At 40.9% G+C, this 14322-nt stretch overlaps 1 protein-coding gene across 4 annotated transcripts in view; it reads left to right on the top strand.

The window, feature by feature from the left end:
• TCF12 (transcription factor 12) overlaps window positions 1-8550 on the top strand; it is a 241240-nt gene extending 232690 nt beyond the window's left edge. For all 4 annotated transcript variants that reach the window (XM_080934437.1, XM_080934436.1, XM_080934439.1 and 1 more), the window contains 2 exons: window positions 3110-3263; window positions 6210-8550. In XM_080934437.1, the coding sequence (XP_080790563.1) occupies window positions 3110-3252 (143 nt within the window). In that variant the 3' untranslated portion in view covers window positions 3253-3263; window positions 6210-8550. The remainder of the gene's footprint in view (window positions 1-3109; window positions 3264-6209) is intronic.
• Window positions 8551-14322: the final 5772 nt, after the last annotated feature.

Genomic DNA, 14322 nt, shown 5'->3' with positions numbered 1-14322 from the left:
TCCCATGTATCTTAGAAAACATTTGGATCGCAAACTTTGCAATAGGGACATACACCAGAAAATAAAGCTTCGGGGCCCAGGGAAGTTCTTGCATAGGCAAGTCAGCTATGAAACCTGTGTCAACTTTTGGGTCTAGAGGGGGCTTACCTCTGAGTAAAGAGCCCCAGGGAAAGAAAATAAAACTAATGAATAATGCAATGTATTTGAGTGTTTATAAAAACATGCTGATAAGCGTTCTTTGTTGCTGTGTTACCACATTGAGTGAGGATTGTGATTTCATATGAAAAATAGAAGAAAAAAAAAGTCAGCTGTTAACTAGAAGAACAGCTATATAAGGAAACTATCACTGAAATTCTTATCTCGGCATATATCTCCATGGAGTCATGATAGCATAGATACTTGCTTTGCCATAGTAATGTAAAGAAATGATTATTGAATTAGCCAAAACTTCAGTAGATAAAACTTTTCATGAAAATACAGGAATCTGGTTCCACTTAGATTTGTATCAGACCTTCCTAGCTATGTAACACATTGGCCGGGGCTGCTCATCACATCAAGAATATAAGAGAGTAACAGGCCTTTGGAGCTGCCGCTGCTGCTACTGTTCTTGTTATCAAAGCTCTAGATACTTGAAATAGAGTCTGCTAGCATAGTCTTTCTTCTAGTTCTATCTATTCTTTGTCTGACTCTCAGACTCTACAAGATCTTCCCTAACATGTCAAGTTGGAGGCTCTGGTTCTTCTCAGCTATTACGTTGTGCCCCTTATGTCTTATTATGAAAAGAGTCATAGTTAGCTGTGGTCCACTAGAAGAGAAATAAGAAACTGTTCCCTTTGAAAACCTTCAAGTCTCACTTTGTTGACATTCTAATTTACCCTTAGTCTCTGGTCATGAGACCATAGTCTCAACAATTCCATGATACCTATCAAAAGACAAGCTCCTCCTCTTAGGCAGAGCAGCACTTGGGTTATGTGTGCATCTGAGTGCTACAGTACAGTCTGAGCATGCAGAAGTTTATTCCAGAACCACAAAAGGGAAAGTCATTGTTGTCTAAAGAATTATTTTTAATTGTGTATGTGGGTATGTGCATGTGAGTGCCAATGCCCAAGGAGACCAGAGACATTGGATCCCCAACACTAGAGTTACTGCTGGTTGTAAGCCACTCTGCAAGAAAGTGTGTGCTCATAACCACTTAGCCCTCTTTCCAGCCTCAGGTTGATATTTTTCATCTAAATGACAAACACACTGTTTATACTTACTAGAAATCCTTAATAAGAATAAAATACTTCTGCTTTCATTAATTCTTCTCATAATTGTATAGGTTTTATGCATTTTCCTTGAATGCTGGGTCTTGGAGAAGCAGAATGTAAATGAATATTGTATCATTCTGTATCAGATGTAGTTCATAGAAGCCCTTTTCTTTTTATAACTAAGATGTTAACTACAGGTAGGCACTAAAATGTACACACTCAAATACACTTACCTTCCTTAGTAGAGGAAACATTAACGAAGAGAGCTGTGCTATGAGCATCAAGCCAAGCACCCATTTCTAAAAAATAAGACATTTTTAAAATGTAACATCTTCTGGGCTTAGTGGTACATACCTTTAATCCCAGCACTTTGGAGGCAAAGACAAGCAGATCTCTTGAGTTTGGGGCCAGCCTGGTCTACATAGTGAGTTCCAGGGCAGCCAGGCTACATAGTGAGTCCCTATCTCAGAAACAAAAATGCAATTTCTATAACTACTATATTTATTACAGGTTAGTTTTAAATGGCCCCTTTATAAATTAATGTGTATAGCATTTTTTTATGTTTATTTTTTTATGTTTATTTATACCTCCTTTTTTTAATGTTTATTTATTTATTGTATATGAGTACACTGTAGATGTCTTCAGATGCACCAGAAAAGGGCATCAGATCTCATTAAAGATGGTTGTGAGCCATGTGGTTGCTGGGAATTGAACTCAGGACCCCTGGAAGGGCAGTCAGTGCTCTTAACCACTGAGCCATCCCTCCAGCCCCCTGGCACTTGACCTCCTATAGTATAGGCTTATAACAGAAACAAAAATTATATAAGGAACTGTCATAAACAAGATACCCATTCTTACTTTTCCATTACTAAAGATACGTTGTTTTATGTCTATGGGTCTTTGTCTACATTTATATCTACACACCAGAAGAGGACATCATATCACATACATCTACAGTTAAAGAAAATTTGAGCAATCATGTGGGAGCTTAGGTTTGAAACTTCATTTCTTATGCTGATAGCCCTGTTCTTATGACTGCTCAGAGACATACATGTATATCACACATCACATTTTGGCTATCTTCTATAAGAAGTTTTAGTGCCTTCCTTGCTATACCACAACCACAGAAAGAACTCTTTCGTCTTGTTCTATGTTGTTCAAAAAAGAAAAAAAGGAAGGAATGGAGGGAAGGGAGGGAGGGAGGGAGGGAGGGAAGAGTAATCATAGGTATCTTGCTTATAACATCTTTTTACATATTTTTTGTTTCTGTAATAAGCATGTGCTGTATCAGAATAGGAAAGGAAGAAATGCTGTAGTCATCTGCCTCTCTTGCATTCATGTGTTCCCTACAAAGGAATAGTTTTCTAAACTGGTAAATTTGAAATACAGCACAGATATCTTCCTAAGTACAAATTGGGCTTCCGACCTTTACATTAATTCAGTGTACTCTGTCATAGAAAGGACTCTAAGGAGAACTTGACTGACAAATGATAGCACTGCCTAGATTAACATGTTAATTTGAAACAGTAAACCCTAAGAGACTAAATAATAATTAAATAGAGAAAATACAAAGTAGTTAACTAGGAATTCTTGTATCTCATTTAATACTAAAGTTTTAGTGTGAGCATGACATGGCTGATTAAGAGATTGATCATCATCACCAAAAGAACAGCAGTTTGTTCAGCTTAAGACCTAACGATCTTTGTCCTGCTTTGGTGGCCTAAGCAGGAAGATAACCACAAATCTGAGCAAGCCTGGGTAAGACACCAGTCAGGCCTAGAGGGTCGGTCTCGCTGCCACCTGCCTGACCTTGGTTTGCCTTCTTCCATAATGATGCCAGTTCTCTCCTTCTGCTATAGAGAGGAACCTCAACCCCAAAGCAGCCTGCCTTAAGAGAAGAGAAGAAGAAAAGGTCTCTGCTGCGTCAGCAGAGCCGCCCACCACGTTGCCAGGAACCCATCCTGGGCTTAGTGAGACTACAAACCCTATGGGTCATCTGTAAACATCAGCCAGGTGAGTATGGGTCTGGGAAGGAAGTGCAGGGTATCACTTCATTTCAACTATTTCCTCTGGTTGGAACTGCAGAGTGGCCCTCTCTGCAGGCCCTGGTGGTTGTAAAGGTCACAAATGATTTAGTAAAGTTATATCATTTGGAATACAGTGATCTATTGGCCTTCCTGTTGTCTTTTCAAAGCCAAGTATCATTTAGACCACATTACTGTTTAAATCGTCAGAATAACTATGGCTCATTAAGAAGTGCCAGGTCTGAGTCAGCAAGTGTGCTTGTGCTCCAAGAAGAGGATATCATGACTCCTTTCTCAAACTGTCTCTGCTTGCATCCTCACTCCACATTCTTCTAGTCACAAGTACTGGGTCGACTCTTTCTCTGTAAGACATTTACTGTACACAGGGATCCACCTGGATCCTTGCATGAAGATGTCTGAAATGCAGTTGTGGAACACACTTAATGAATGAGTGCGAAGGTGTGAGGTGATAAACCCACAGTAGCCCTCTGCCAACTTTACTTACAAAGGCTTAGTTGCAGACTTAATATTTTAGAAGCTGATCAGTGTGAACTAGAATTAAATATTTTAAACTAGCATTTTAGCTAGCAGCATGGACTAAGAGTAGAACTGATAATTTCATTTTTGGAATATTTGGACTTTTTAGACAGGGCTATACTATGTAACCCTCTCTGGCCCTAGAACTCACTCTGTAGCCTAGGCTACCCTTAAACTCATAGATCTTCCTGTTTCTTCTACCTGCCAAGTGCTAGGATTGAGGACATGTGCTACCACTCCCAACCATAGCTTCATTTTTATAGCCTGCCTTAAGCATTATATAGTTGTTTTCTTATACTTTTCAACAAATTAAAAATAATAGAGGTAAATGGATGAAAGCAGGAACAATACCAAATGTAGTTTCTTATTTTGAGGTAAAAATCTGGAATTTGATAGGATAGTTAGTAAGTAAACTTTTTTCATGTCAGATTTGGTTTATGTCACCACTACTAGGATCAAATTAAACTGGAGTGCAGGAGAAAAGGAAGGAAAGTTGGTCTATGGGTGTGGGCTATCACTGTGACAGCAGCGTCTGGAGGGAGCTCTGAACCTCTGCCCTCACAAATACCTCCAGTTATTATGTAGTCATGAACCCTCAGGGAAGAGTGTGTTAATCCACACTCCAAAAGACAAGTCATGCCCTATACTCTATAGAAAACAGAATCTAAGAAAGGAACAGATCCATCTTATAAATAAATGTTGGTGTCTTTAGATTAAAAACACACCGTTGTTTCTCGGGGCAGAGGTGATAGACCTAGAAGAGCACTCATGAGAAACAACTGCATACAAAGCTCAAGTGCTGATTTTCCTTCAAACTGAAAAGAACTTAAGAGTCAGCAGGACACTGAACTCAGAGCCTGTTTTGTGTCCTGTCCACTGCCGTTCTCTCTTAGTTTCCTCCAGATCTTCACATGTTGTACTGTAACATGCTTACACGCTGTGCTGGGGTCGCTAGCCTTTTCTGTATAATGTGGAAATCTTCTCACTGAGGGGCCCAGAGACGGCTCAGTGGTTATGAGTGCTTGCAATGCAGACTTGACAGCCTGAGTTCAATCCCCAGTATCCACATGATGGAAGGAGGAACCTGTTCCTTCAGGTTGTCCCTAGATCACCACAGGCATGTAGTGACAAATGTGCTTCTGCACTTGCACCAATAGTAGTAATAACTTAGGGAACATTCAAAAAATATCCAACAATTTGCCACCATTGTAAAACCAAGTAGCTTTTAATAGTTTTCTACTCCCAAGAGTATCACTGTTACCAAACAGTATTGTTGCCTATCGTCTAGTAAAAAAGTGAAAGTATGGTTTTTCCTAAACTGGCCATTATAAGGGGTGATAAAAGCATTTTTCAGGGTTGTTAATATATACATTATAATGGAACATATGAATGTATGAAGTTTGAATTAATAAGATAACTTTTTTAATTCTTTTTTTCTTCTCCCCGAGACAGGATTTCTCTGTGCAGCCCTAGCTATCCTATAACTAGCTCTGTAGACCAGGCTGGCCTCAAACTCACAGAGACCTGCCTGTCTCTGCCTCTGGAGTATGGGGACTAAATGTATGCATCACCACTGTCTATTTCTTAAATTCTTTAGATAGATACTTATTGAGAACCTCAGATGGTGGGCTGGGTGCAGCAATGAGGGAGTGCTGTGATCACACTGCTGAGCAGTCAGTGGGGTAGACGCTAAGGTCAGGTTTTGCCAGCTCATCTGCTCCCAGCATGAAGGTTTGCATAATTGGCTGGCTAAGCTGATGTATAAAGTCTTAATCAGAAGGGCCCCTGTAACACACGCACACACACACACACAAAATAAACCTCTCGAAATCACAGATTAGTCCCTGTCCTTGAAGTTTCACTTCCCATGATTCCAGTTACTTAGAGCCAACAGTAACCCATTACAGTGAAGCTGGGGATGGCAGCACATCCCTTTAGTCCCAGCACTCCAAGACAAATGCAGGGACTATATGAGTTCTAAGTTAGCCTGGTCTTCATAGCAAATTCCAAACCAGTCAAAGATACATAGTGAGACCCTGTCTCAAAAAGAAAACATAGACTTATAATGTTATGTGCTCTGTTTTTATTGTTTATTGCTGCCCATATTTTACTATGCCCAACTTGTAAACCTAAGCATTCATGTATAGAAAAAAATTATAGTGCAAGTAAGGTGCTGTGCACAGTTTCAGGCATCCAGTGAAGATCTTGGGCCATAGTCCCTCAGATCAGGAGGGGACTTCTGATACCTTAAAGGCTCTTGAGTAAGTCACTTGAACTAACTTAGCACAAACCTAAGTATAAAGAACAGTAACTGGGATTTGGAGAGTGGTGTTCTTTCTAATAATTGTTATATTTAATAATTAAATATACTAACTGTCCTTTTCTCTCCCTGACACAGATCCAGAGTCATCAGTAGGCTAGATAGAAGGTGACCTCTCCTCATAATGATTTGGACAACTCAGATTATCTGAAGACATAAACCTGGCAGGAGGGAGAAGAAAAAGCAAAACACTTGAAACAAGAAACTCATATGTAATCCTATGATCAAAGCAACTGGTCAACACTTCCATCAGAAGTGAGGATAGGAAGCTCATCAGAGAACGTCGGCCCATGAGGTGTTTGCAGCATATCATTCTGCTGTAAGCAATGTGTCGCTTCTGCACAATCAGAGACTGTCTCATCTCTCCACTCAATGTGGAAGTTGCCTTGTGCCTAAACTGAATTGACAAATGCATTGTAACTACAAATTTTATTTATTGATATGGAACTGTGAGGTCTACATATAAAGGGAAAAGTTCATGTGGGAAGCTGATGTACACTCAGCTGATGCCAGCATTGTTAAAGCTGTTCACAGAGCAGTGGCAACCATTGGCCCTTAGCATTCCCGGCATACCTGTTAGTGTCTTAAAAAGGAAGGGAGTCCTTTGTTGCCCTCTCCGACCTTCGCCATATGAATAGTGTTTTTCATGAAATAGGAAAATATTACTTGGTATAGCATTTCTCTTTTGTTTTTTTTTTTCACTCATTTTTATTTTCTCTTTGTGGATGTTATATTTGATCTGAGTCTGCATAGTTTATGGTCACAGTCCAGAACCCTCCTTGCAGCCCTGTATGCTTTGTTCATGTCCCTGAAGTGATAAGCAGACATCATCTGTGACCATAGCCTAGCTAAGATTTTGGAAGGGGAAGGTTTTGTCCCCTGGATTTGCCCCCAAATAAACATTGCTTTATTTCTAATAATCACTAAGACTTTTCAGGCTTCTAGGCTTCGTAGTAAAGCTATAATAGCAAGAAGTGTAACTGTCAAAGGGAGAGTCTACCTTTTAGGAATTGCTTTCTTTTCCGAGCAGTAAGTACTACACAGTATAGTACTTGTAAAGTGTTAGCTGTTAAGTAAGCACAAAATGCATTCAGTACAATACAAAGATAACTTTTCGTGGTGAGCATAACACATCCCGGTAGTCACCGGGACAGGCAGTGTGATGAATGCACTCAACCACTCTGAGGCTTATTACCTATGGAATCCAAGAGCAATGGTCACATTTCCTTAGCCTAGCTTTACTTCTCTATCCTTTGAATGGCTGGTCAATGGGAGTGGGAGTAGGAGGGTGACTTAATCACCTACAGACCACCTGCCTCCACCCCAAGAAGAGCCAGATTAGCACTGAGCTGTACCTGTCCATCATGCATTAAGGCTCCCTGTCCCTCTAACCCTTTACAGCTGTTTTCAAGACACAGTAATCACTCTAAACTTCCATGAACTCTGTCTTCCACCACAGCAGCCCTGGGAGAGGAAAACATGCTGAGCACAATGGTCTTGGCTAAGTTACTCCTTAGAGCCAATATCAGTGGCAATGTGCACACAGAAGAAAAATCCTGACCGTTCTGTAACTTATAGACGCCGGAGAATTTGAAAGAACAAAAACCAAAACAAAAGACAGCACTTCAGATCCTCCATCAGGACTATTTCTAACCAGTCAGTCTTTGGTGAACTTAGTGGACTTACTTTGTATACCTTAATTTGTATATGTTCTCCAGTTACATCAGACTATCTGTGGCCTTGTTCTTCATTTCAGTGTTAATCAGCTAAGACAGAAGTTGTTGCTATGATATGGGAGTGAACAGAAGCCACTGCCTGGCCTTTTTTTCTTCAGAGCTTGTTGTCTTTTTCGCTATATTAGACTTTGCAGTATGCCCAGAAGCTTTCCTTCATAAAATAGAAAGAAAAAAACATTTGGCTTATTTTTCACTGTAGCTAGTCTTTTATACAATAATCTTGTAAGAAAATTTCTTGAATTCTAAATATTACTCTTTCTAGATTTTTGAAATCAAAAGTTTTCAGTAAAAAGTTTCTTACTTTATTTTATTATATTAGGTAGTTAAAAGAAAATGTAGGGTTATTTACCATAACCTGTTCATTAATATCAGAAATTTACAATAGCATTTTAAGAGCATAGTAGGTTCTAGCATACCGTGTAGTTCCTATGGAGTATTGTGAGAGCGAACTGTTGGAGATGAGCTGCTTTTCATCTTGTTCTCCAGTTTCCATTGTTGGTTTATTGCAGATTTGTATCCTGTGTCAAATTCAAGGTATTATTGATAAACCTTTTCAACCAGCAGCAAGAAGTTCAAATTTTTTTTCTGTCGCTGTAACAGAAAACACAGTATGTATATAACATTTATGTAGCAATAAATGTGCCATCCTTTTTTTAACATAGTAAACTAGTGAGTTTTTTACACTCCTGTTTCCCACAGAATAATGTAATTTGTTTTCTTTTCTCTATCTCCTTCCTCCCAGAAAGGCTAGACCTGCCTTTTCCTGTCTGCACTAACTGTGCTTTACAGGTGACCCTGCAGGACAGATGGGGCTGGGCGAGCCAAGGTGACACAGCCGGGTCTGCATAGCTCTCCTCCTGCCCCCTCTACCGATACTGGCCTCCTAGGTCTTTTCCTGAAGGTTGAGCAAACTGATGTGGGTAGTAAAGAAAATCTTCTCTTGCAGGTCTAGAGAAGAATGAAGACAATGGGAAGACCCTTAAAGCACCTCACAGCTTTTTCATGTCTCTTCTCTCACCTGCAACCAAAATATAAATAAGCAAGCAAACCTACCCAAGGGAAGAGGGGCATTATCAGTGAAATTCTTCCATCTGTTTTTACCACCACACCTGTGCATGCACATATACATGCATGCAAGCATTGATTGCTATGTGGACTTCACAGGTAGCCTAAGATAGGTACCATCTGGAGCTCCTTTACATGAGGAGGCTGCATCCTTTCAGGATCCTGACGAATCACTTCTTTAGATGGATTTTGAAATTCGATATTTATGTGAGGTCCAACAGATCATTTTGTTTCTTGTGAAATTTGATAAATATAAATTTAGTAGTTCGATTTTATATAAAATGATAAACTAAAAGCTCCATGCAAGAAGAAAATAGGTGAGATGAGATCTGGAGAGGTAGTCACCTTACCTCATGAACACGTTTGTAAGAAGAAGCCCAGAAACCTGTCCAGGGACACTTAGAGCAGGTCAGCACTTAAAACTTTCCTACAAAAACCTTACCTGCCTTCAGTTCTCTTTCCTCTGTGCAGCTTCGAAGGAACTTGACTTAGTCTCATTTTCATATGTATTTAACTCATTTCTCTGTGGTTCCTGAATTTTTTTCTTCCTTAGAAATTCAATTGTTTAAATAGATTTATGTGTGCGTGTGTTTAGCCAAAGGGTGTTGGTTTGGGCATCAGTCAGTTGATTCAAATCCAAGCTCAACATCTAATTAATTCCATTTCCTTATCTGGAAAATGGAGATCTGTTCAATAATTACTTAAGTATTGAATGAAACTGTATGAAAAGCTCCTACCATGGTTCCTAATATATAGTAAGTACTCAATAAATTATGAGTATTTTTAAAATAAATAGTATTTCAACCAGTCCCTGGGTGATTCCTCCTCAGCCACTGGTGGGAGTGACTTATAACCCCAGGAGACAGCAGCCTGTGTTTGTGGGACTCTGCATTCTTCTGCAGTCCTCCAAAGGAAGGTAGCACTGCTTTCCCGTTTCCATTCTTGATTTGTTGGAGATCTGTGTGCTCATTTGTGGGTTTTCAAAATAGGGCTTCTCTCTGCAGCCCTGGCTGTCCTGGAACTTGCATTGTAGACCAAAAGATCTGCCTGCCTCTGCCTCCCGAGTGCTGGGATTAAAAGTGTATACACCACACTGGATGATAATTTATTATTTAAACCTTCACATTCCAGTAGAGTGAACCTACTTTGCCCAGTACCACTGTGGAGTGGGTAGTTTTGTCAGTCAGGGTTCCCAGGAAGCAGATGCCAGCCAGAGGCAAGTATGGAGTATTAAAGGGCTTCTTAGAAGGAGTGCATGGGCAGGGGAGGCAGAGTGAGCAAGGAAGACGGTAAAGAGCCATAAACAGGTCACTCTCCATTCCTAGAAAGGCATGCACAACCCTGCAGGGGTTAACAACAGAGAACTATGCCTACTGCAAAACTGGGTGTTCAGGCCTCAGGCCTCTGAACATTGCAGCCAGATGCTACAGCAGGTACATAGCTAATAGCAAGTTCCCAAAAGGGTAACCTCGAAGTTAACCACCATGGCTTCCAACAGCTCCTATACAACTAGCAAAACCAAACCAAAAGTTCTTCAGAAGTCCCTGTGAAGAGACTGTGCCTTAGCAATCTGACGGTGCTCCAAAATACACAATGCTTTCCTTCTACCACTCCATAGCCATGGATCTGCATCTAGAAGAATAAGACCTATACTTCTGTGGGCTCTGGTGAGTAAATCTAGGTACAGCCCACTGTGGGTGCTGTGCTTGATGTTCTGGAGTCCTTCAGAGGACTTGATCCTCTGCCTGGTAGAGAGTAGACCGTCCATATCTTTGTAGCCACCTGTGTGAAGCCTCATTTCCTCTCTTGAGTTTTCCCTGTGAGTGCCTTCAGTCCTGTGGTTCTACTGTATTCTAGGGCATAGTCACAGGAAAGTCCACTCTAGCATGCTTTCATAAGGGCTGATTCCCTAGCAGCAGTACCGTGTGAAATTGGTGTGGAGATGCATGCATCAGGAGATGCATGGATCATGGTACACATACACACACACACACACCTATATTAAAGGGTAATACTGTGTTTTTAGAGTTTTTCCTGTTCTTTTAATGTAATTGTTGAACGTTTATAAAACCACAAAATATCCCTAACAACCAGGGTGATCTTAAACAGAAGAACCTATGTGGAACAATCTACAAATAAAATGTACCACAAACCATAGTAATGTAACAGGTGTGAAGACTTAGACCCTATCTCAGAATTAAAGGGTCTGGAGAGATGGTTAAGCACTCACCGCTCTTCCTGAGCACCCAAGTTTGATTAATGGCATTCATATAACACTCATTATCATCCAACTCCAATTCCAGGGTATCAGAGGCTCTCTCTGGCCTTCCTGGGCACCACACTCATGGTACAGAGCAAGCAAAACACCTATACACACAAAATGAAAACTTAAAAACACGAGCCAGGCACGGTAGGTATACCCCACTAGCTCCATTGTGTGGGAGGCTAAGGCAGGAGAATGGGCAGGTTTTCATTTTTATTAGTGTGTGTATATATGTGTGGGTGCAGATGACCTTGGAGAACAGAGGTGTTGGATCCCCTGAAGTTGTAGTTAGAGGCATTTGCAAACCCCAACATGGAAGCTGGAAACCAACCTTGGGCCCTTTGAGGAGCAGGAAGTACTCTTGACCACTAAGCCATCTCTAGCCTGAGACTGTTTGTTTTGCTGTTGTCTTGAAATCTTGAATGACATACCCCTGGCTAGCCTGGAACTCACTGTGTAGACCAGGCTGGCCTCAAACTCAAGAGGTTCCTCTGCTTTTGCCTCTCATGTCCTGACAATAAAGATGTGCCTGGCAGACCTCATATCTTTAGAAAGAAAAGGTCAGCAATAAAGCGCAAGCTTGCCATGTTCAAGGTTAGGACTGGGGGAAAGGAGGAGAATGACTTCATCATATAATTACATTACATTGCAGAATATTAATTTAAAGAAAATGAAAGCCATGCATGGAAGAGACTCCTGCATACCTGTATCTACTTCAGCACTGTTCACAACAGCTAAGACATGCAAAACATACCTAACAAATTATTTTTTTTTAATGTGCCACATAAAATCAGTAGAGCATTTGGGTTAAAAAAGGAGAAAGTAAGCCAAAAACTTGTAACATGCAGTCTAAAAAAGCTGAATTTAGCAACAAATACAGAATAGTGAGGCAGTAATTAGCTACTAGCCAGAGGGTTACGATTTCAGATGGCAGTAATAAGCTTAAGGGGCTTACTAATATGTAACATGCTAAGTAACAAATAACAGCATGTGTGTTACTTATTAGCATGCAGAGAAATGGGCTCAGGGGCTGCTGACTTGAGTTCAAGCCCTCGACCCCACAAGATGTAAGGAGAGAACTAACTTGGTTTTATAAAAAAATAACTTCAAGCTGGGTGGTAGTGGCACGTGCCTTTAATCCCAGCATTCAAGAGGCAGACAGGTGGATCTCTGTCTGAGTTAGATCACTACAAAGTGAGTTTCGGTACAGCCAGGGCTACACAGAGAAACTCTGTCTTAAAAGGGGAGGGGAATGATTAATAAATCTAAAAACTAAGTTTCATTGTGAGATTCTCATCTCATTAGACCTGTTCCCACTGACTAACACACACTGCCTTCTGACCATCTTCTCAGACTCCAAGGACAATACCCCATTCTTTCATGATGCATATTCTAGTACCTTCTCATGTTCTCCTTCAACCTTGACACACACACACACACACACACACACACACACACCCCGATAGACTCAAGAGAAACCCTGAATTTAAGTTTCTGCATCTAGCTTTTTTCATTGACATGACCTCCAGCTCCATTTTTTTTTTCTGTGTTACAATTTTACTTTTATTAAGACTGAATAAAAGGTTGTGTGCTGGGTGTGGTGGTGCACACCTTTAATCCCAGTACCCAGGAGGCAGAGACAGGTGGATCTCTGTGAGTTTGAGGCCAGCCTAGTCTATAAGGTAAGTGCCAGGACAGCCAGTGCTACACAGAGAGATCCTGTGTCAAAAAAACAAAACAACAAAAGCCCATTGTATCTATATACTACATGATCAGTTCAGATGTGTTGTGGAGTCTCATGTAACCCAGGTTGGTCTCTGACTTGATATGTAGTCAAGGCTACCCTTTGACTCCCTTTTTTTTTTTTTTTTTTTTTTTTTTGCCTCAGGCCCCAGTGCTGAGTAACAGGTATATGCCTCCCTCCTTTTCATTCATCTCTTGATGGATAACTAGCCTAGTTCTTAGCTATTATAAATAGTGCAGCAATGAACATAAACACATATCTCAGCGGTACAGCATATAGATTTTTAGGTATTCTTACTAAAAAATAAGCATGTGAAATAATATGCTAATTAGATCAGTTGAGCCATTTTATAATGTATTTAGATTAAAAAGCATTTTGCTACATTCAGTAATTGTGTACAAATGTTACTTGCCAATTGAACTGCTTAAACACATTTTTATGCTGATGCTGGATCTTCGTGCTGAAGTTTTCTTAAACCATCTTGGCTCCCTGCAAGCTACATCTTCCAATTACCACTCTTAGATTTCTGATTTCCTCAAGGTTTCCATAGGAAGCAGATGGTGTATTTTCTCCTCTGCAGACAAAAGCCACCTTCGAGTCCGGAGATTTAGCCTAAAGATCCCCCAAGTGACAGCCAAGAATGTTCTGGAAGCTTTAACCAAACTGTTCTGCTTTCAGAGGTTGTCCCTCCCTGTTCTTAAGATCCCTCTAAGGTTGTGTACTTTCCCTTCATCTCCCTGCCATCTAAAGCCATGGTCTTTGTTGGCTAATGTGCAGCCCTGAAAAAGGCCGGTGGCAGGGCCTCTTCTCTGGTTTTGACCAACTGTCATGATGTTTTTTTCTCTCACCTTCCTAATAGTCTTGTTGATCACCCTCATAGATGGTACCTGTAGCAGCCCAGTAATGAAGTTGCACCCCTTACCCCCCCCCACTCAGATCTGTGAGGCCATAGCCTTGAAAAACTGTCTCCCTAGAGGTTCCCGTCTCCCAGCCCAGTTCTCCCAGTCCCCTCCTGTCTGGCCCGGTGCCCTACCCTCTGGCCTCCGTCCAAGCCCCAGGGCCATCCTGTCCTGTCCTCATTAAAGCGTGAAAGAAGCGGGTGTGCTTTCTGACTCTGGGCGGCAGGTTATTGATCAACACTGATAGCAGGAGTATCTTGATCCTCCCTGAACTGCAGAGATTAATTAGCTTGATTCCCAAGCATAATTCTTAATTAGGCACAGGAAGAAAGGAAAAAAACACAAAGGGACTATTCTTCCTCCAAGGACTGCTGACCTTTAGTCCAGGGTGAAGAGGGAGGAGCAGGAAGTGGGTAAATAGAACCAGGTAAACGTACTGGCACCTTAACGCTTCCTGCTGGGTCTAAACCTGTGCAGTTCATGT

Source organism: Micromys minutus (assembly GCF_963924665.1).
Source record: "Micromys minutus genome assembly, chromosome: 21".
Classification (NCBI taxonomy): domain Eukaryota; kingdom Metazoa; phylum Chordata; class Mammalia; order Rodentia; family Muridae; genus Micromys; species Micromys minutus.
This window is presented reverse-complemented; position numbering and strand designations above follow the sequence as displayed.